At 33.5% G+C, this 16,411-nt stretch overlaps 1 protein-coding gene across 3 annotated transcripts in view; it reads left to right on the top strand.

The window, feature by feature from the left end:
* The window catches only part of CSMD3 (CUB and Sushi multiple domains 3), a 1,111,380-nt gene that overhangs the window by 821,850 nt on the left and 273,119 nt on the right, over window positions 1–16,411 (top strand). For all 3 annotated transcript variants that reach the window (XM_069466068.1, XM_069466069.1, XM_069466070.1), the window contains 3 exons: window positions 1,842–2,033; window positions 6,140–6,266; window positions 7,902–8,104. In XM_069466068.1, the coding sequence (XP_069322169.1) occupies window positions 1,842–2,033; window positions 6,140–6,266; window positions 7,902–8,104 (522 nt within the window). The remainder of the gene's footprint in view (window positions 1–1,841; window positions 2,034–6,139; window positions 6,267–7,901; window positions 8,105–16,411) is intronic.

Here is a 16,411-nt window from a genome sequence, read left to right on the forward strand (position 1 = left end):
GAATAAAAACTCAGAGTTCATTAAACTGATTACTATGCTATATAACCTCTTGATAAAGCGTATTTTAAATATGAGACTATTCACTTTCTTCTAAGGTTATACATGTAAAGCAATCTAAGTCATATTTGCAATGGGCATATTTGTTACTTGGGTCATTATGATTTTACATATTTTGTCTGAATTTTAAAATTTTGATCATATCATCCTAGTAGCTACATTGGTCCTTAGGAAAAAAGTTCTCTTCTCACAACCCTTCTGGCTCCAAATGTTTATGTTTCTTCCTTACACCACCCAATTTTCCAAGTCTCTGGTGTAGGTGTGGAAAGATGCGATACCTTTCCTCACCCACCATAGGGGTCATGCCGACACTCCTATAACAAAAGACAGGTTAACAAGAGAAAAGCATAACCAATTTATTTGATCAAAGTTTTACATGACACAGGAGCCTTTAGAAATGATGACTCAAAGACCCAGTGAAAACTGATTTTATGCTTAGGTTCAGTGAAGAACGAACAGTCATGTAGAAATGTATTTGGACAAACAGAGTTGGCTCTAATGATAATAAACTGAGGGGGTTAACCCAGCAAGGCTGTTCAGATTCATATTGACCTCTCTGTGCAGCATTCCTTCCTTTAGGGTATGGGGCAGGGCCTCTCTAGAATGAGGATCTACAAGGGAAAAGGGAGAAAGTTATTTTTTTAGGTTTTGTGGCTTGCTTTGGGGGAGAAGGCTTTTAATTTCTAAGACTCATCTTGGGGGAGAGGAATTCTGATTTCTATGATTTGCTTGAGGGAGAAAGAGCAGTAAGATAGGGGCAGGAGAAAATTAGAGAGACCTTGCTTCTGAGGCCTCCTAATCTCCTTTAGTTCAAAGTATTTAAGATGCCACAGTGCCATAGTTTAGCGTATTGTGTTCTGAGCCCCAGCACTGGACACCAACTTAAAGTCCAATGATTCAATTCAATTCTAACACTACCTGGAATTAGCGTAGGCCCCATAGGTTAAGGATTCAGTTCCACAAAACTGCGCCCACTTCAGACACCAATTGCAAGTCTAGGCCTCTTTTACTTCTGACTGATCAGCTATAAATTGGGGATTGCCACAATCCCCTTTTTGGGTTTAATAATTTTCTGGAATGCTCACAAAACTCAGGTAAACATACTGGTTTATTATAAAGGATACAAATGAAAAGCCAAATGAAGAGGTAAATAGGTGAGGTCCAGAAGGGTCCCAAGTGCAGGAGCTTATGTCCCCATGGATTTTGGGTACATCACCCTTCTATGATGAGGATGTATTCACCAACCTGAAAGCTCTCAGAACTTCTCAGCCTATGAGTGTTATGTCTGATCACATGGTTTGTTCCTCTGGAAACCAGCCCCCATTCTCCAAGAATCACCTCATTACAGAAACTGAGGTATGGTTGAAAGGGGCTTATTATGAATAACAAAGATTCTCCTCTCAACCCTAGCACTCAGGAAATTCCAAGTTTTAGGTGCTGTGCTCCAGGACCCAGTGACAAAGACCAAATATGTATTTCTTAATATGTCACAATATCTGTCAGTATCTATTTTTAACTCTGAATCATTTGAAGTAGGCAGGAAGCTTAATACTACAAGCCATATTGTCAGAGATCAGGGAGTATCACTGATAAATTTGAAAAATACAGCAAATTCTAATTTTGAAGAAAAGAGAGCTCTCTGTGAAAATTAAATATGGTATGAGTGATGTAACTAGGGAAAAGTATGTAATCCTATTAAAAATAATAAAGGACTGGGACAATTTATATAGTTTTAAAGCCTCCTGCTCAATTTTGCCTTTAAGCAATTTACATTTTTCTCCCAGGTTTTGAACTTTCACATTGTGAAGATCCTGGTATTCCACAATTTGGATACAAGATCAGTGACCAAGGCCACTTTGCTGGTAGCACTATCATTTACGGATGCAATCCAGGCTACACTCTCCATGGAAGTAGCCTTCTCAAGTGCATGACGGGGGAAAGAAGGGCGTGGGACTATCCTCTGCCTTCCTGTATTGGTAGGATATGCTTTTAGATTTTCATTAATTATTTATATGAAGATGTTATCAAAATATACTCTCTGTTTTCAAATGATTCTCTCTGTCCACATACAACTTATACCTTATATCAAGAAGTTAATGTACTCATAGCTTAAATTTATCAAACGAAAATTGATTGAAAGTGAAAGAGTTCATTTCATGATCTTATCAATGTGTACATTTTTGAGGGGATAACATGGTCTGTATGAAATCATTTTATTTCTGCTATCTTGATATAAAATTTAACTTTGTACAAAAATGTAAGACTTTTAATCATGCACATTTGTTGAATTATATTGCCCAGATTTGTTTTAATTTACAAAATTATTGCCCATTGTGGAATCAAAGTGAATTTAAAAAAAAAGTAACCTATTATCAATGACTTCAAAGATGCTCTTTATACATATACTTTTTTTAAAAATCTAAGAAAATGTGTTTGTTTTTCTTATGTGTGTACAGCATAACAATCAATTTCAACATGAAAAGACATGAATCAGTGACATAAGATATATTGTCTACATGCAGCTAGAGACTGATCATTTTCTCTCTTATTTACACAGTTGGGGTACCATTTTATTCCCACCATCTTGCAGATCTATTAGTGAATAACTATGTATATGGAGGTGGAAGAGTAGTAGTTAGACAACTATAGACAAGGGTTGGTAAAGTCCTCTTTTTTTTTTTTTTTTTTTTCTGTTCTGCTTGAAATGTCAATTAGGTGCCAGGTTGGAATACTAGAATAACAAAAGAAAACAACTTTTAATAAAATACTAACTCTCCCCTAGGAAAAAAACGCAAAGTGCTTCTTTAGCTATTCTATTTCTTGATGGCATTTATGGGTGCAGAAATCCATTTGTGTAGGCCCATATGGATAAAATTGGCTTGAATCTTTTTTTAAACAACTTTATTGAGGTATAACTGATATATAAAAAAATAATATTTATAATCTGGCGAATTTGGAGACCTAAACCTTTTGAGACATGTGGAAAATTTCTATCATTGTTATTTTACATGGTCAACATAGGAATCATCACAAAACTTGCTAGAATACAAATAGAAAAAAAATGAAATTTTAGTCATTATAGGCCTTGCAACTAATTATACAGTGTTTTTGGTGCCATGAAACCTCTGTTGGATTATTACAATATTGATTCATGCAGAAAACAAACATGTTTTTATCTAACTAAATGCAATCATAGTTCTTTCTTTTCGGATGGCATCTGAATTTTGGATAGATCATGAGGGTAATACCTAAAATAATAATCAAACTATATTGCCAAAGGCTTAAGATTCTGGAATAGGATCAACAATCAGCCCATTGGCATTGATTGTGAGAAAAATGTACCACTGATTAATTTTCTCTGATGTTGTATTCTTTGATGTGATCATGAAATATGTTTAGAAAACCATTAAGGGCTATAATTTCACAAAACTATAAACTTGTAAGTATTGACTTGACGTGCTGGCTTTAAGATTAAAATAAAAAACAAATACATTAAAAGTGTATATTTTCTATGTGTGTTGAACCAAGCTGAAGACATTCTCTATTTTCTGAAAAGATTTTATACAAATGGAAGGACATTTAGTCTGCAATCAGAAGATTTTAATTATGTTTGCAATAATTCAATGCATTTTATTTTTATAAGTATCCCAAATCAAAACTTAGTGACTTGATATTACATAAGATTTCATGGGAAGGGCAAATTATTTTTTTAATGATGGATGATTAAATTTAGCAGCTGTAAACCGTTGGACACATGGTGAGTGATGCTGATGATTTACATGATAACAGAAGAGGAAATTCTATTTTAGATGGTATTCTCTACTGGCAACAAATAATAGCTTTACCACCTGGCCTAAGATTATAATTTTCTGTGCTCATTGGCCTTAAACATCTATATGGTTATATTTTTGCCTCTGTCAAATAAGAAAGCTTTTCTCTATTATTTAGATTATTTCTAGGTAATTATGTTTCTGAAGCTTATACATTGATCAAACAAAAATTAATTTTTGAAGCACCGTAGATGGAAGGATTTAACCTGTATCCCATCTTTAAACACAATATTTCATTTTCATCCTGCAAACACAAGTCTTCTATCAGAATATGAACTCCAGTATCACAGCATATCACACTTGCTTATTTGAGGTCAAAATACTAAATAATATTTACAGCCAAGAAATATAGGGGAAAAGGAGCTATATTTAAATTCAAGATGCAATATAGTACATAAAACTCCAATTAACTAAAAATTAATCTGGAGGAATAAAGTATGAACTCTGTTCTCAAAATACATGTATGCCAATAACAGTGATAAATTATAAAGGATGGAAAATGAATTAATACAGTTATATAGTTGTAAGTTGTACAACAAGATTTTTGTTAAAAAAATGAAAAATCATAATAAATGATGATGACATCTTAAATTCTAATATTTTTATTACTTCTAAGCTTCTAGGTTTTTATTATAAATTAGATGCAATTAAGGTTGTTATACAAAATAATATCCCCTTAGTCCTCTATGGGTGTATCAGTCAAGGTTCTCCAGGGAAATAGAAACAATAGAATATCTCTATCTATCTCTATCCACTTCTATATCTATCTAAATATATTCATTTATTTTAAGGAATTGATTCATGCAATTGTGAAGGCTGGTAAATCCAAAATCCATAGGTCAAGTCAACAGGTGAGAAACTGAGGCAGGAGTTAATGCTGTTGTTTTGAGGAAGAATTTCTTTTTTTCCTAGAAAATTAGATTTTGCTCTTAAGGTCTTCCACCTGATTGGAGGAGGCCTACCTACATTTTTTAGGATAATCTTCTTTACTTAAAGTTAATCTTCTTTACTTAAATCACACTTAGATTACTATTTGATCAACATATGGGATACCATCACTTAACCATATTGACACGTAAAACTAATCATCACAGTGTGGTACAATATAATATCTAAAATCTTTGAAACAAATTTACATATATGCAGCCTATAAATTTTATCCATTACATTCTAGTATTATCAGGTCTCTTCTAAATGCTCAAACTTTCCATCTTTGACCTTCTTTGATGGATCTAATAATAATAATCAGAAACAAAAAGTTTAATTCGGTCATTGAATCTAAGATAGTATGAAAGCTACCAGAATCAAAATGGAGTCATTTGTGTTAAAAACTTACAAATAGAGCTAGGGAAGGCCTTGAAGGAAGAGTTCTCATGCACAGTGCCTGATAATGAGAATTATCACAAAAGACTCAAATGTACAAAGCATTAGACATTGTTTTCCTTGTATCTAGAGTTTAGAGATACAGCAATAATACTAATTAGAATACTTAGTTTCTCTCTTCTCCAATACAGAGAGTTCTTTCTAGATTGTCTGCTTACAGAAGACTCCAGACATCTCAACAGTATTGAATATTATTGAAATGGAGAGGGAATCCCCCAAAACATAAAATTTTAATTATATTGTATGACAATACTTACATTTTTAATTCAATAAATTTTATAAAAATTAGAGACCACATTAAATCAAAAACAAACTAGATTTAACTGAAGCAAGAAATCTAATAAAAATGCCACTTTGACTTTTGGGAGATTAAAAGGGAAAGAGTAGAATGATTTAAAGGGGAATAAAAGGACAATGAAATTTAGAAGGCCGGAGGGACTGCAGTAAAGATTAGTTTTCCTCAGAGGTCGGGTAGCTAGATGATGAATTATTCAACCTGGGATTCGCTAGCAGTGAGCAACTTGCCATCTGTTTCCCTTTTAAAATTATCATTATTTAACAACACATCTTAAAATGTTTGGAAGCCTATCTCAGACGTTTTGAGTGTGTCCTTTTTTAATTCCCCAATTAGGTTTGTTTTATTACCTTTTATGTGATCTAACTTGAGACTCTACTATAATCGTATAGTATATTCTTTTTTCAATAAATACTTTAATCTGAAAATGTTTATATAAGTGTATACTTTCAAAGAGAATGATATCAATCCTTTTCCTCTTTAATGTGAAAAATATATACTCTTGGAAAAGTTGTAGACTGTTTTGAAAGATTGACATTAAATTTTGACTTATATTTTTATCACTTTTTATTAGCTGAATGTGGAGGTCGTTTTAAAGGAGAATCATCAGGAAGAATCTTATCTCCTGGGTATCCTTTTCCCTATGACAACAATCTGCGTTGCATGTGGATGATTGAAGTAGATCCAGGAAACATTGTCAGGTAAATGGATTTCATTTTCTCAAAATTACTAGGAAATCTGTATTACCTAATTAACCCCTATATGAAATCAATATCAATATTTTTCCTTATTTTTAATGTTGGCAAGGGAAAATTTGCTTTTTATGTGCTTAAAATATGAAAAAAAGTTATTTATTAGCAGGATTTATTGATTTATGGGCAGCAGTAACCTCTATAACCCCTTAAAAGGAAGCTTTTTATAGTTATAGGAGGGCACAGAGATTGAGATTTTTTCCTGCTTCTTGTGAACATTGTTCCTTTAAGTCTTGATGATTCAAGATGCGGAATCTACCATTTTGATAAATACACAAAGTTATGTAGGACACTATCAGAAATGCACAAAAAATAAGAATAGAATGGGACTATTAAATATAATTTTCTGTCTTCCTTAGGCACATTTCTGAAGCATCTGCTCTCTGCCCCTTTAATTATGTTAGATTCTTCTTTATTGCAGAGTTTAGTTAGGTGGCTCACAATTCTTCACATTGTTTCCCCTTTCTTGAATAAAAAATGATCATTTCCTAAATCAATATAAATCTGGTTTCCAAGATCTGTCACATGCTCTCAGTCCAAGTTTTACTATTATAGCTTTGTCTGGGATCCTTTTTGACATATAAGCTAGTTAGTGTGTTATCACTCAAAAACAATAACTTAAAACTTAGGAATTGCTACTTTATATAAATGGGATTTCAGACAGGCTTCTAGGTGGTATACTCCCGTGCATTGATGGATGCAGTATGAGCTGGTACATTACTTTTGCAAGGCAGTGTGCAGAACTCAAAATAGGTTACACCGAATCCATCCCCAGCTTATTTTTTCTTTAGTTTAAATCATGCATTGTTTTATTTAAATATTAGAATTATTAAACTTGAAAATATTAACTTTTACAAGATTCTGGGTTTTTTTAAGTTAAAAAATCATATTTGATATTAAATTGCACCCAATTTTAAAGCTCTGATAATTTATGCAGCAAACATAAACACTGTATACAGAGTTGAACATGTTGGTATAATCAGATTTCTAATTTTTGCACTGGGCATAAAAAGTACCAGATGCTAATTTTGCCTAGGTTAAACATAAAGAGGAATGGATTTAACATGAAAGAGTGGTAAAAGTAGGTACTGTGGAGTCACATAAATTGACTCAATTTATGACTCTTCCACCCTTTGGAGAATTATTTAATCTATCTAAATGCCATTTGCTGCATTTGTAAAATTGAGATAAAAATTATTCCTGCATCATTGGGTTATTATAACAATTAAACAAAGAAAGTATATGTAATGCATTTTGCACAGTGCTTGGCATGTAGAAGATCCTCTGTAAATGTCACTTGCTGTTGCCACAGTTAAAATTCATGAACACTGAAAAGAATACATATACTTGAAGTTTCTGTAATTTGAAAAGGTGATGTAATAGTGTATTTAATCCTATTCTAAAGAAATAAATTATGCGGCTCAAGAAAAAATCATTAACATTCTATATTCTGTATACAGAGTTCATTTTTTAATCTCATAACAAAGAAATGAATAGTAAAAGCCACAATTCATATTTGTTCTATTTTTTATTTAAAATTGAATAATTATTTAAAATAATCAGTGATATATGGTTCTTTCACAGCCTACAGTTTCTTGCTTTTGATACGGAAGCATCACATGATATACTCCGAGTTTGGGATGGTCCACCAGAAAATGAAATGCTCTTAAAGGAAATTAGTGGATCTCTTATTCCTGAAGGAATCCATAGCACCCTCAACATAGTAACCATCCAGTTTGACACGGATTTTTATATTAGCAAATCTGGATTTGCAATTCAGTTTTCAAGTGAGTTTTTTTTTTTTAATTTCTTACATGCAAAATAGGAAGGCTAACATTTAAATAGTACTGTTAATTTTACTATCCAAAATTTTAATTTTATTTAATAATTTTAAATATTCTTATTTCTGGTCTCCCTATTCCTCTGCAGTTAAGGTAAAATACACTTGGAAAAAATAAATACAATAAATTTTGAATATTAATTGTAGAGGCCTTCTCTCCAATTGTCAAACCAATTATTCTTAAAATAAAGATGTGTTAAAATAATTCAGCTAATACAATAATTACATCACAAAAGCTTATAATCTGATATACCATAAAACTGTATGTTTTAAAATGTGAAGTTTTTATAGATAAGGAAATGAATACTTGCCATTACAAAAATTGCAACCCTACTTTTTTGCTAATTTTATTTTTCTTCTTTAAAGATCTTAATTTTATATTCACAGATATTTTGACAAAATATTTCAGACTACTTTAAAATTAAAGATTTCCTATAACAATGAATTACCATTCATTGTAAGTAATTACCAGTGTCCTTGGTTTTTTTCTCCTTTTTTCTTTTTATGGCACTGCTAAGTGGCTAAATATATGTTATTATGTAAAAGGGATTTTAGTTTAGTGGTTGGATAAAATGAATGAAAACTTAAAAAATTTTAAATGCTATTTTTACTTTTATTTCCAATGCACATTTTTTTTTTTGAGAAAATTATCTAATGCATCTTCTATCTATGTAGTCTTAAAAGTTCTATTAACAGAAACCTATCAAGATTTCCAAGATCACCTATGAAAAGAATAAAAATCAGTACTATTCAAATGTGCTTGAATTGAAGTCCTGGCTCCTTACTAATTGCTGACTTTGGGCACCTTACTTTATTACCCAGGGCAGAGTTTTCTAATTGACATAAGAATAATAACGCTCATCTCATAAAGAGATTATTAGATGTACCACAATCAGGTGTGCACAGTATTTAGTATTGAATATATAGTTGGTGCCTAGTAAATTATTATTTTACATGAAAAAATGTAAACTTGAAATGCTTTGAAAATAATAAAAATAAAGAAAGCATGAAGAACTTTCAAAATAAGTGTCAAAAAATATACTGTTTAGGCAAACAAATCAGTCAATACATTTAAACAATGAACTTGGCAGACCTTTTCTTCATGGAACACAGTTGTTTGACATACTTGACTATCATAAATGAAGTGCTTTGTATTTATAAACCAAGTTCATACAAAAGAGAAGAGTAAGTTGAAGAGTCAATATTTGTAAATTTGGAGTTTAAATATATCTTTTGAGAAAAAGAAAAAAGAAGTGAAAAAACAAAATGATCATATAATTGGTGAACATAAATGACTCCTAATAATGACTTCTGAATGCATACATTGGGATTCAGAAAGTCTGTTAATTTGTTCAAGGTCGTGCTACTAGCAGCCATCTAGAGCTGTGACTCAAACTCATGTGACTAAAAGGAGATTAATATCATGCTTAGTACACAGTAAATGCTTAGCAGTTACTATTATTATGCTATCATTATTCTAGATGCATGTGTTAAAATGCTAAAGGAAATGGAAAGCCTCCATTTGTATATTATTAGTTGCAATGAAGTTCTATATCTTAATCAGTTTGGCTTTCTAATTATGATCCCAAGCACCACATCAAAGGTCACACTCTCAAAAAGCAGGTGATATATATGAGTGAAGCAGTGGGAAGCAATGAAGAAAAGCAGGAGCAAATGCATTCCGTTTGAAAGGGACAGTTGTCCCTTCCAGCTCTAGCCATTTTGCCCTATAGGAAGACAGGTAAATTTTAAAGAGGAACTTGAAATAAGGAATTTTATACAAAGTCATCTAATTTTCTAAGTAGACAAGTAGTATTAAAGAGAAAGTAAATGGACTTAGGACAATAAGCCAGTACTGTGGGTCAAATTCGGTTTGCAGAGTTTGCCACTTCAGTGCCTTACCTAAATTCCTCTTACCTAGATAAATCATTTCATCTTACTCATTCATTCGTTCATTCATTCACTCATTCAGTGTAAGAGAGTTAATTAAGGACCAGACATTAAGCATATTTATCTCCAATTCTCAAATGCATCTTGCCTTTCACTCAGGCAAATCTTAATTTCATAGACACACACACACACACACACCCCCACCCTGCTGCTTTCTATCACCAACTTTTTTTACCTTAAATGTTTTTCTGCTCCCTCGTGCTTAAATTCTGCTCATTCTTCCAGACTCAATTCCAAGAATTCCCTTTAGTAAAACATTTTCTGTCTATCTCAACCCATACTCCTTTCACTAGCTGTATTTTTGTTTCCACATAAAGATCAGAATAAATGGTTTAGCAGTTCATCGTTCTTAGGGGTTTTAATTATGTGATCTTTGGTCCCCCAAATATATTGTGAGTATATGAAATGTTTATATAGAACAAAGATTTTGTTTAGGGTAATCATATAACTTACTGTCCAAACCTAAGGTATTTTTGAGAGTAAAAGGGGGCACTACTATAAATAAAATTTAAGCTCAGCTGTAGGCACAAACCAGGACAGTCCTAGACAATCAGGAAGTATTGTCATTTTAATTGTCAGACTTTTATTTGGGCCCCTTCTCCCCCTCCTCCACCACAATTCCCATTCCTCTTTTGAGCAAATAGTTGTTGCTTATTGAAAGTCAAAAAAGCCAATAAAAAAGAATGAGTCAGGCAATTGTAGCATAGCAGTTTTCACAAATGAATGCAACAGGTGAAATGTATTTCACTGAACTTGGTGCAAAGTGAATTTAACTGAAATGTAGGTCACATACCAACTTTATAATCATCATCAAGCCACTATCAGCACCCTCATGACTTTTATTTCATGATCTCTTCATTCTTTGTAGAGTCTGTTGCTTTGCCTCTTCGTTATAGTCTGCAAGACACTTTTGCTTAATCAGAGCTACTTAAGTCTGGCATCTCCACTTCATGCTGTCCTATGTGCTGTCCTTGCTTCTCAGCAGTCAGCTTCTATATCCCCGGCTTAAATTTGTAATCTGCCTGTCTCATTCCACTTTAGTTCCACAGGGAGGACATCACTGAGTATCATGCTGTCATTTGTCCACAGAATAGTTGATTTTGACAGAGCATTTTCTATACTCTTCACTCTTTGACCTCTCTGTTAAGAATCTGCCCCTGCTGGGTAATACAAAATACTCAGACCTATAGCTTATATTGTTGAAAATGCTCAAGGAAATGGATCCCTTAGCCCTGAGAGGTTGAAGTCCCCAGCTTTAAAGGACTGCATGGTGCCCTTGGCTTTGTTCTCATCCTTATTATTGCTCCCTGCACTGCTGTAACAGTCAACTAGCCATTCACTTCATTATCCTTCTAGCCAAACTTTTATCCATATTTCTACATGACTGATCTTTCTGAAATACAAACCGAACATTACTTCTCTGTTTAAAATTTGTTAATGGCCACACAGATCTAAACTCAAAACTTTGATATTATGTTCAAAGCCTCCACAATTTGTCCCCAACCTACCTGCCAGCTTCATTCCTCACTATTCATTTGTATACACCCAACTGTCTAATTACATTGTCCCGAAAGGACAATATCCTTTAACATTTCAGGTTTTTTTTTTTTTTTTTTTTTTTTTTTTTGTACTCTCTTCCAAATTCCTGGAACACTTATGCCCACATTCAAAATCTATAAATCCTTAGTCATTTTCCCAGGCCCAGGTCAAATGATACTTCTAATAATGATGAACTCCTAGGCAAAATTACTCACCTCCACTTTTGCACTACTCTGGCACTAAGTGCATATGATACTAATATTAGAATTGGCATATGTCCCAGTTTGCTCAGGACAGTCCTTGTTTATGCCTATTGTCCTGGCATCCTAACTGGTTTGGCATTTAGCCTGTATGTTCCATTTTTAGCAAAGTATCATTATTAATAGTTTTATTAAAATAAGCCACAGCTTATTTGTTAGATCTCTACTTTTAGTGTTTGGTCTTATCTGGTAGAATGTGATGTATGTTTGAAGTGCTCAGAGTAATTATAACCCATGGTTAAATATGAAACACAAATACTGATAACTTGTATCTATTTCTCAACCTTTTCCAGATGCGAGGTAATTCACACTTCACTTTCAAAGATGACATGTTGCATACACAGATAAAATGAAATATTCTCAGCTATGAACACCTAACCCATTCTGATTTTGGTTGGTGGTGGGAGAAGTATTTAACGCTGTTGCCCCGACAGCTATTTTGTATGACAGTCAGTTATGCTACAGTCTTTGCTGTGGTTTGAAGGATACATGAAGCTGTCAGGCCATAAATTGGCAGGATTAGTGGAAAATATGAAAAAGATGTGTTCTTGAAGTACGTGCAGAAATAGAGTCTAAGAGGTTGAGCTATATTCTGAATACTCTTGCCATGAGCATATATGCTATTTATTTTATAGTATAAATTTGAAGTTGATTATTTTATCATAAAATAATTTTATATTATTTTGCAATAAACCTTTATGGCAGCAATGAGATTTTAAATAGTGCATGTTTAATGAAAAAGAATGTACTGAATATTTATTTCTTAAGACAGCTGATGTCCACCAAGATATCCAAAAGGAAGTTCAGTTTTGCTGAAGGAGGCTGTAAGAAGTGCCCAAGCAGAGAACAGCAAGGACACTGAGAAACTCATCCTTGCAAAAATTGAAACTAAACTCAAAAAAATAGCAAAGACCTAGATTAATTCTTTAAATTGCCATTTGTAAATCAAAGTATATTGATAAAGACATTTAAAAGAACTTGTTAGCTTTAATAAATATACGTACATAACAGTTGTATGTATTTATAGGGCACATACAATCTTTTGATACCAGGCATATCATGTGTAATCATCAAATCAGGGTAATTGGGCTATCTGTCACTTGAAACATTTATCATTTCTTTGTGTTAGGAATTGGAATATTCCAATTCCACTCTTTTAGTAATTTAGTAATTTTAAAGTATGCAATAACTTTTTGTTGACTGTAAGGTAGTGGTGAAGGAGAGAGAAGCACATTTTTTAAAAAGCAATGTGTGCTACATGATCCCATTTCAATAATACATATTTAGATAAGTGCTAAACTTTTTTTAGAGGGGAAATCATGTGTTGATTGTTTATTTTTCTATGCAACCAGAAATTAGTGGAATATTGAATTAAATGAGAAATTATTGCCTTTTGTATCATGTTAACATTTTATAGGCTAGTGAAAAAGGCAGTTTTATGCTAAAATATGAAAAGAATGGTGATTTGAAGCCATGATAATGCATTAAATACATCATCATGATTTTAAAGTACCTAGTGTATTAAATGTGCTAATTATTTTAAAGTATCTATTTTTGACAGTTAGTTTTTGTTATTTCAATTTTATTTTATTGTGGTAAGAAAAGTTAATGTGAGATCTACCTTTTTAACAAACTTTTAGAGTGCATTGTTCTTGACTATAGGTACAATGTTGTATAGCAGCTCTATAGCTTATTTAGCTTGTTTAACTGAAACATTATGTCAGTTGATTAGTAATTCCCATTTCCCCTCCCCTCAGACTCTGACAAAAACCATTTCATTCTTTGATTCTATGAATTTGATTATCTTACATACCTCATACAAGTAAAATCATGCAGTATTTGTCTTTCTGTGACTGGCTTATTTCATTTAGCCTAATGTCCTCAAGATTCACCCATGTTGCCTCACATTGGAGAGTCCTCTTTTTTGTATTTGTGTGTATATACCATTTTTTATCTATTTTTGGACAATTAAGTTCTTTTCACATCTTGGTTATTGTGAATAATGGTGCAATGAACATGGGAATGCTAATATTTCTTTGAAATCCTCATTTCAATACTTTTGGATAAATGCCCAGAAGTGGGATTACTGGATCATGTTATAGTTGTGTTGTTAATTTTTTTAAGAGCCTTCCCCCTGTTTTCCATAGTGGCTGCATCATTTTGCATTCCCACAAACTGTGTGCAAAGGTTTCAATTTCTCCACATTCTCACCAACACTTGTTGTCTTTTGTTGTTTTGATAATAACCACCCTGACTGTTAGGAAGTAATACCTTACTGTGGTTTTAATTTGCATTTCCTTGATGACTGGTGACATAAACCATTTTTTTATATCTGTTGGCCATTTGTATGCCTTCATTGAATAAATATTTATTCAAGTCCTTAAGCCATTTTTATTTTTTTATTTTCTTTTTTATTTCATCTTATCGTTATGGGGGATACAGAATTGCAGGTTACATACGTTGCCCATGTACCGCCTTTCCCCCCAAGTCAGAGCTCCAGGAGTGTCCGTTCCCCAGGTAGTGCGCGTTGCACCCATCATGTAGGTATATGTCCCTCCCCCCCTTCCCCCCTTCCCGAGTCAGCACCTTCAAGTGTCACCATTCCCCAAACGGTGCGCAATGCACTCATTGTGTAGGCACACACCCATCCCCTCCCCCACCCCCCACCTCAGTCTGATATCCGATGTGTATTTAGGTGATGATCAGGGGAACCAATTTTCTGGTGAGTACATGTGATGCTTGTTTTTCCATTCTTGGGATACTTCACTTAACATAATGGGTTCCAACTCTCTCCAGGAGAACCATAGAGATGTTGTATCTTCATTATTTCTTATAGCTGAGTCATATTCCATGGTATACATATACCACAGCTTACTAATCCAATCATGTATTGATGGGCATTTGGGTTGTTTCCACATCTTTGCTATTGTGAATTGTGCTGCTATAAACATTCGAGTACATGTGTCTTTGTTACAGAATGACGTTTTTTCCTTTGGGTATATGCCCAATAATGGGATTGCTGGATCGAATGGCAGGTCTACTTGAATCTGTTTAAGATACCTCCATAATGCTTTCCACAGGGGTTGCACTAGTTTGCAGTCCCACCAGCAGTGTATGAGTGTTCCTGTCTCTCCGCATCCACGCCATCATGTGTTGTTTTGGGATTTTTTGATAAAGGCCATTCTCACTGGGGTTAAGTGATATCTCATTGTGGTTTTGATTTGCATTTCCCTGATGATTAGGGATGTTGAGCATTTTTTCATATGTTTGGTAGCCATTCTTATATCTTCTTTCGAGAAATTTCTAATTCATGTCCTTTGCCCACTTTTTGATAGGGTTGTTCGATTTTTTTCTTGCTGATTTTCCTGAGTTCTAAGTAGATTCTTGTTATCAGTCCTTTGTCTGATGTGTAGTATGCAAAAATTTTTTCCCATTCTGTAGGTGGTCTGTTTATTCTCGTGACTGTTTCTTTGGCTGTGCAGAAGCTTTTTAATTTAATCATGTCCCATTCATTTATTTTTGTTGCTGCTGTGATTGCCTTGGGGGTCTTCTTCATAAATTCCTTGCCTAGGCCAGTGTCTGTAAGAGTCTTTCCTACATTTTCTTCTAGAATTCTGATTGTATCATGCCTAAGGTTTAAGTCTGTTATCCACCGTGATTTGATTTTTGTGAGAGGTGAAAGCTGTGGGTCCTGTTTCAGTCTTCTACAAGTGGGTAACCAATTCTCCCAGCACCATTTATTGAATAGGGATTCTTGTCCCCAGAGTATATTCTTTCCTGCTTTGTCAAAAATTAGGTGACTATATGAGGATGGTTCTATATTTGGATTTTCTGTTGTGTTCCACTGGTCTGTGTCCGTGTACTTGTGCCAGTACCAGGCTGTTTTAAGAACCACGGCCTGGTAGTATAGTTTGAGGTCTGGTAAATTAATACCTCCCATTTTGTTTTTGTTGCTTAAAATTGCTTAAGCCATTTTTAAATCAGGTTATTAGTCATTTGCTGTAGAGCTGTAGGGGTTCTCTCTATATATTGGATATTAACCCATTATCAGATATATGGTTTGAAAATACTTTCTACCATTCCATGGGTTGCCATTTCACTTTGTTGAATGTTTCTTTTACTGCACAGAAGCTTTGAAGTTTGGTATATTTCCACGTGTTTATTTTTTGTTGTTGTTGCCTATGGTTTTGGCGTCAGATTCGTGAAATCATTGCCAAGACCAATATCATGAACTTTTCCCCTATGTTTCCTTCTATGAATTTTACAATTTCAGGTTTTATATTTAAGGTTTTTCTTTTTTTAGAATAAAGTTGATAACTTTATTATAACTTTATTATAGTTGATAACTATATTAGAATAAAATAATAACCCCAGATAACTTCCATGTTTTCCTTGGGCGGGGATGGGTGTATACCTACTTGATGAGTGTGATGCACACTGTCTGGGGAATGGTCACGCTTGAAGTTCTGACTGGGGGGGATGGGGGAGAGGGGATGGGTGCATAC

The sequence above is a fragment of the Eulemur rufifrons genome, chromosome 3 (genome assembly GCF_041146395.1).
Source record: "Eulemur rufifrons isolate Redbay chromosome 3, OSU_ERuf_1, whole genome shotgun sequence".
Taxonomy (NCBI): Eukaryota; Metazoa; Chordata; class Mammalia; order Primates; family Lemuridae; genus Eulemur; species Eulemur rufifrons.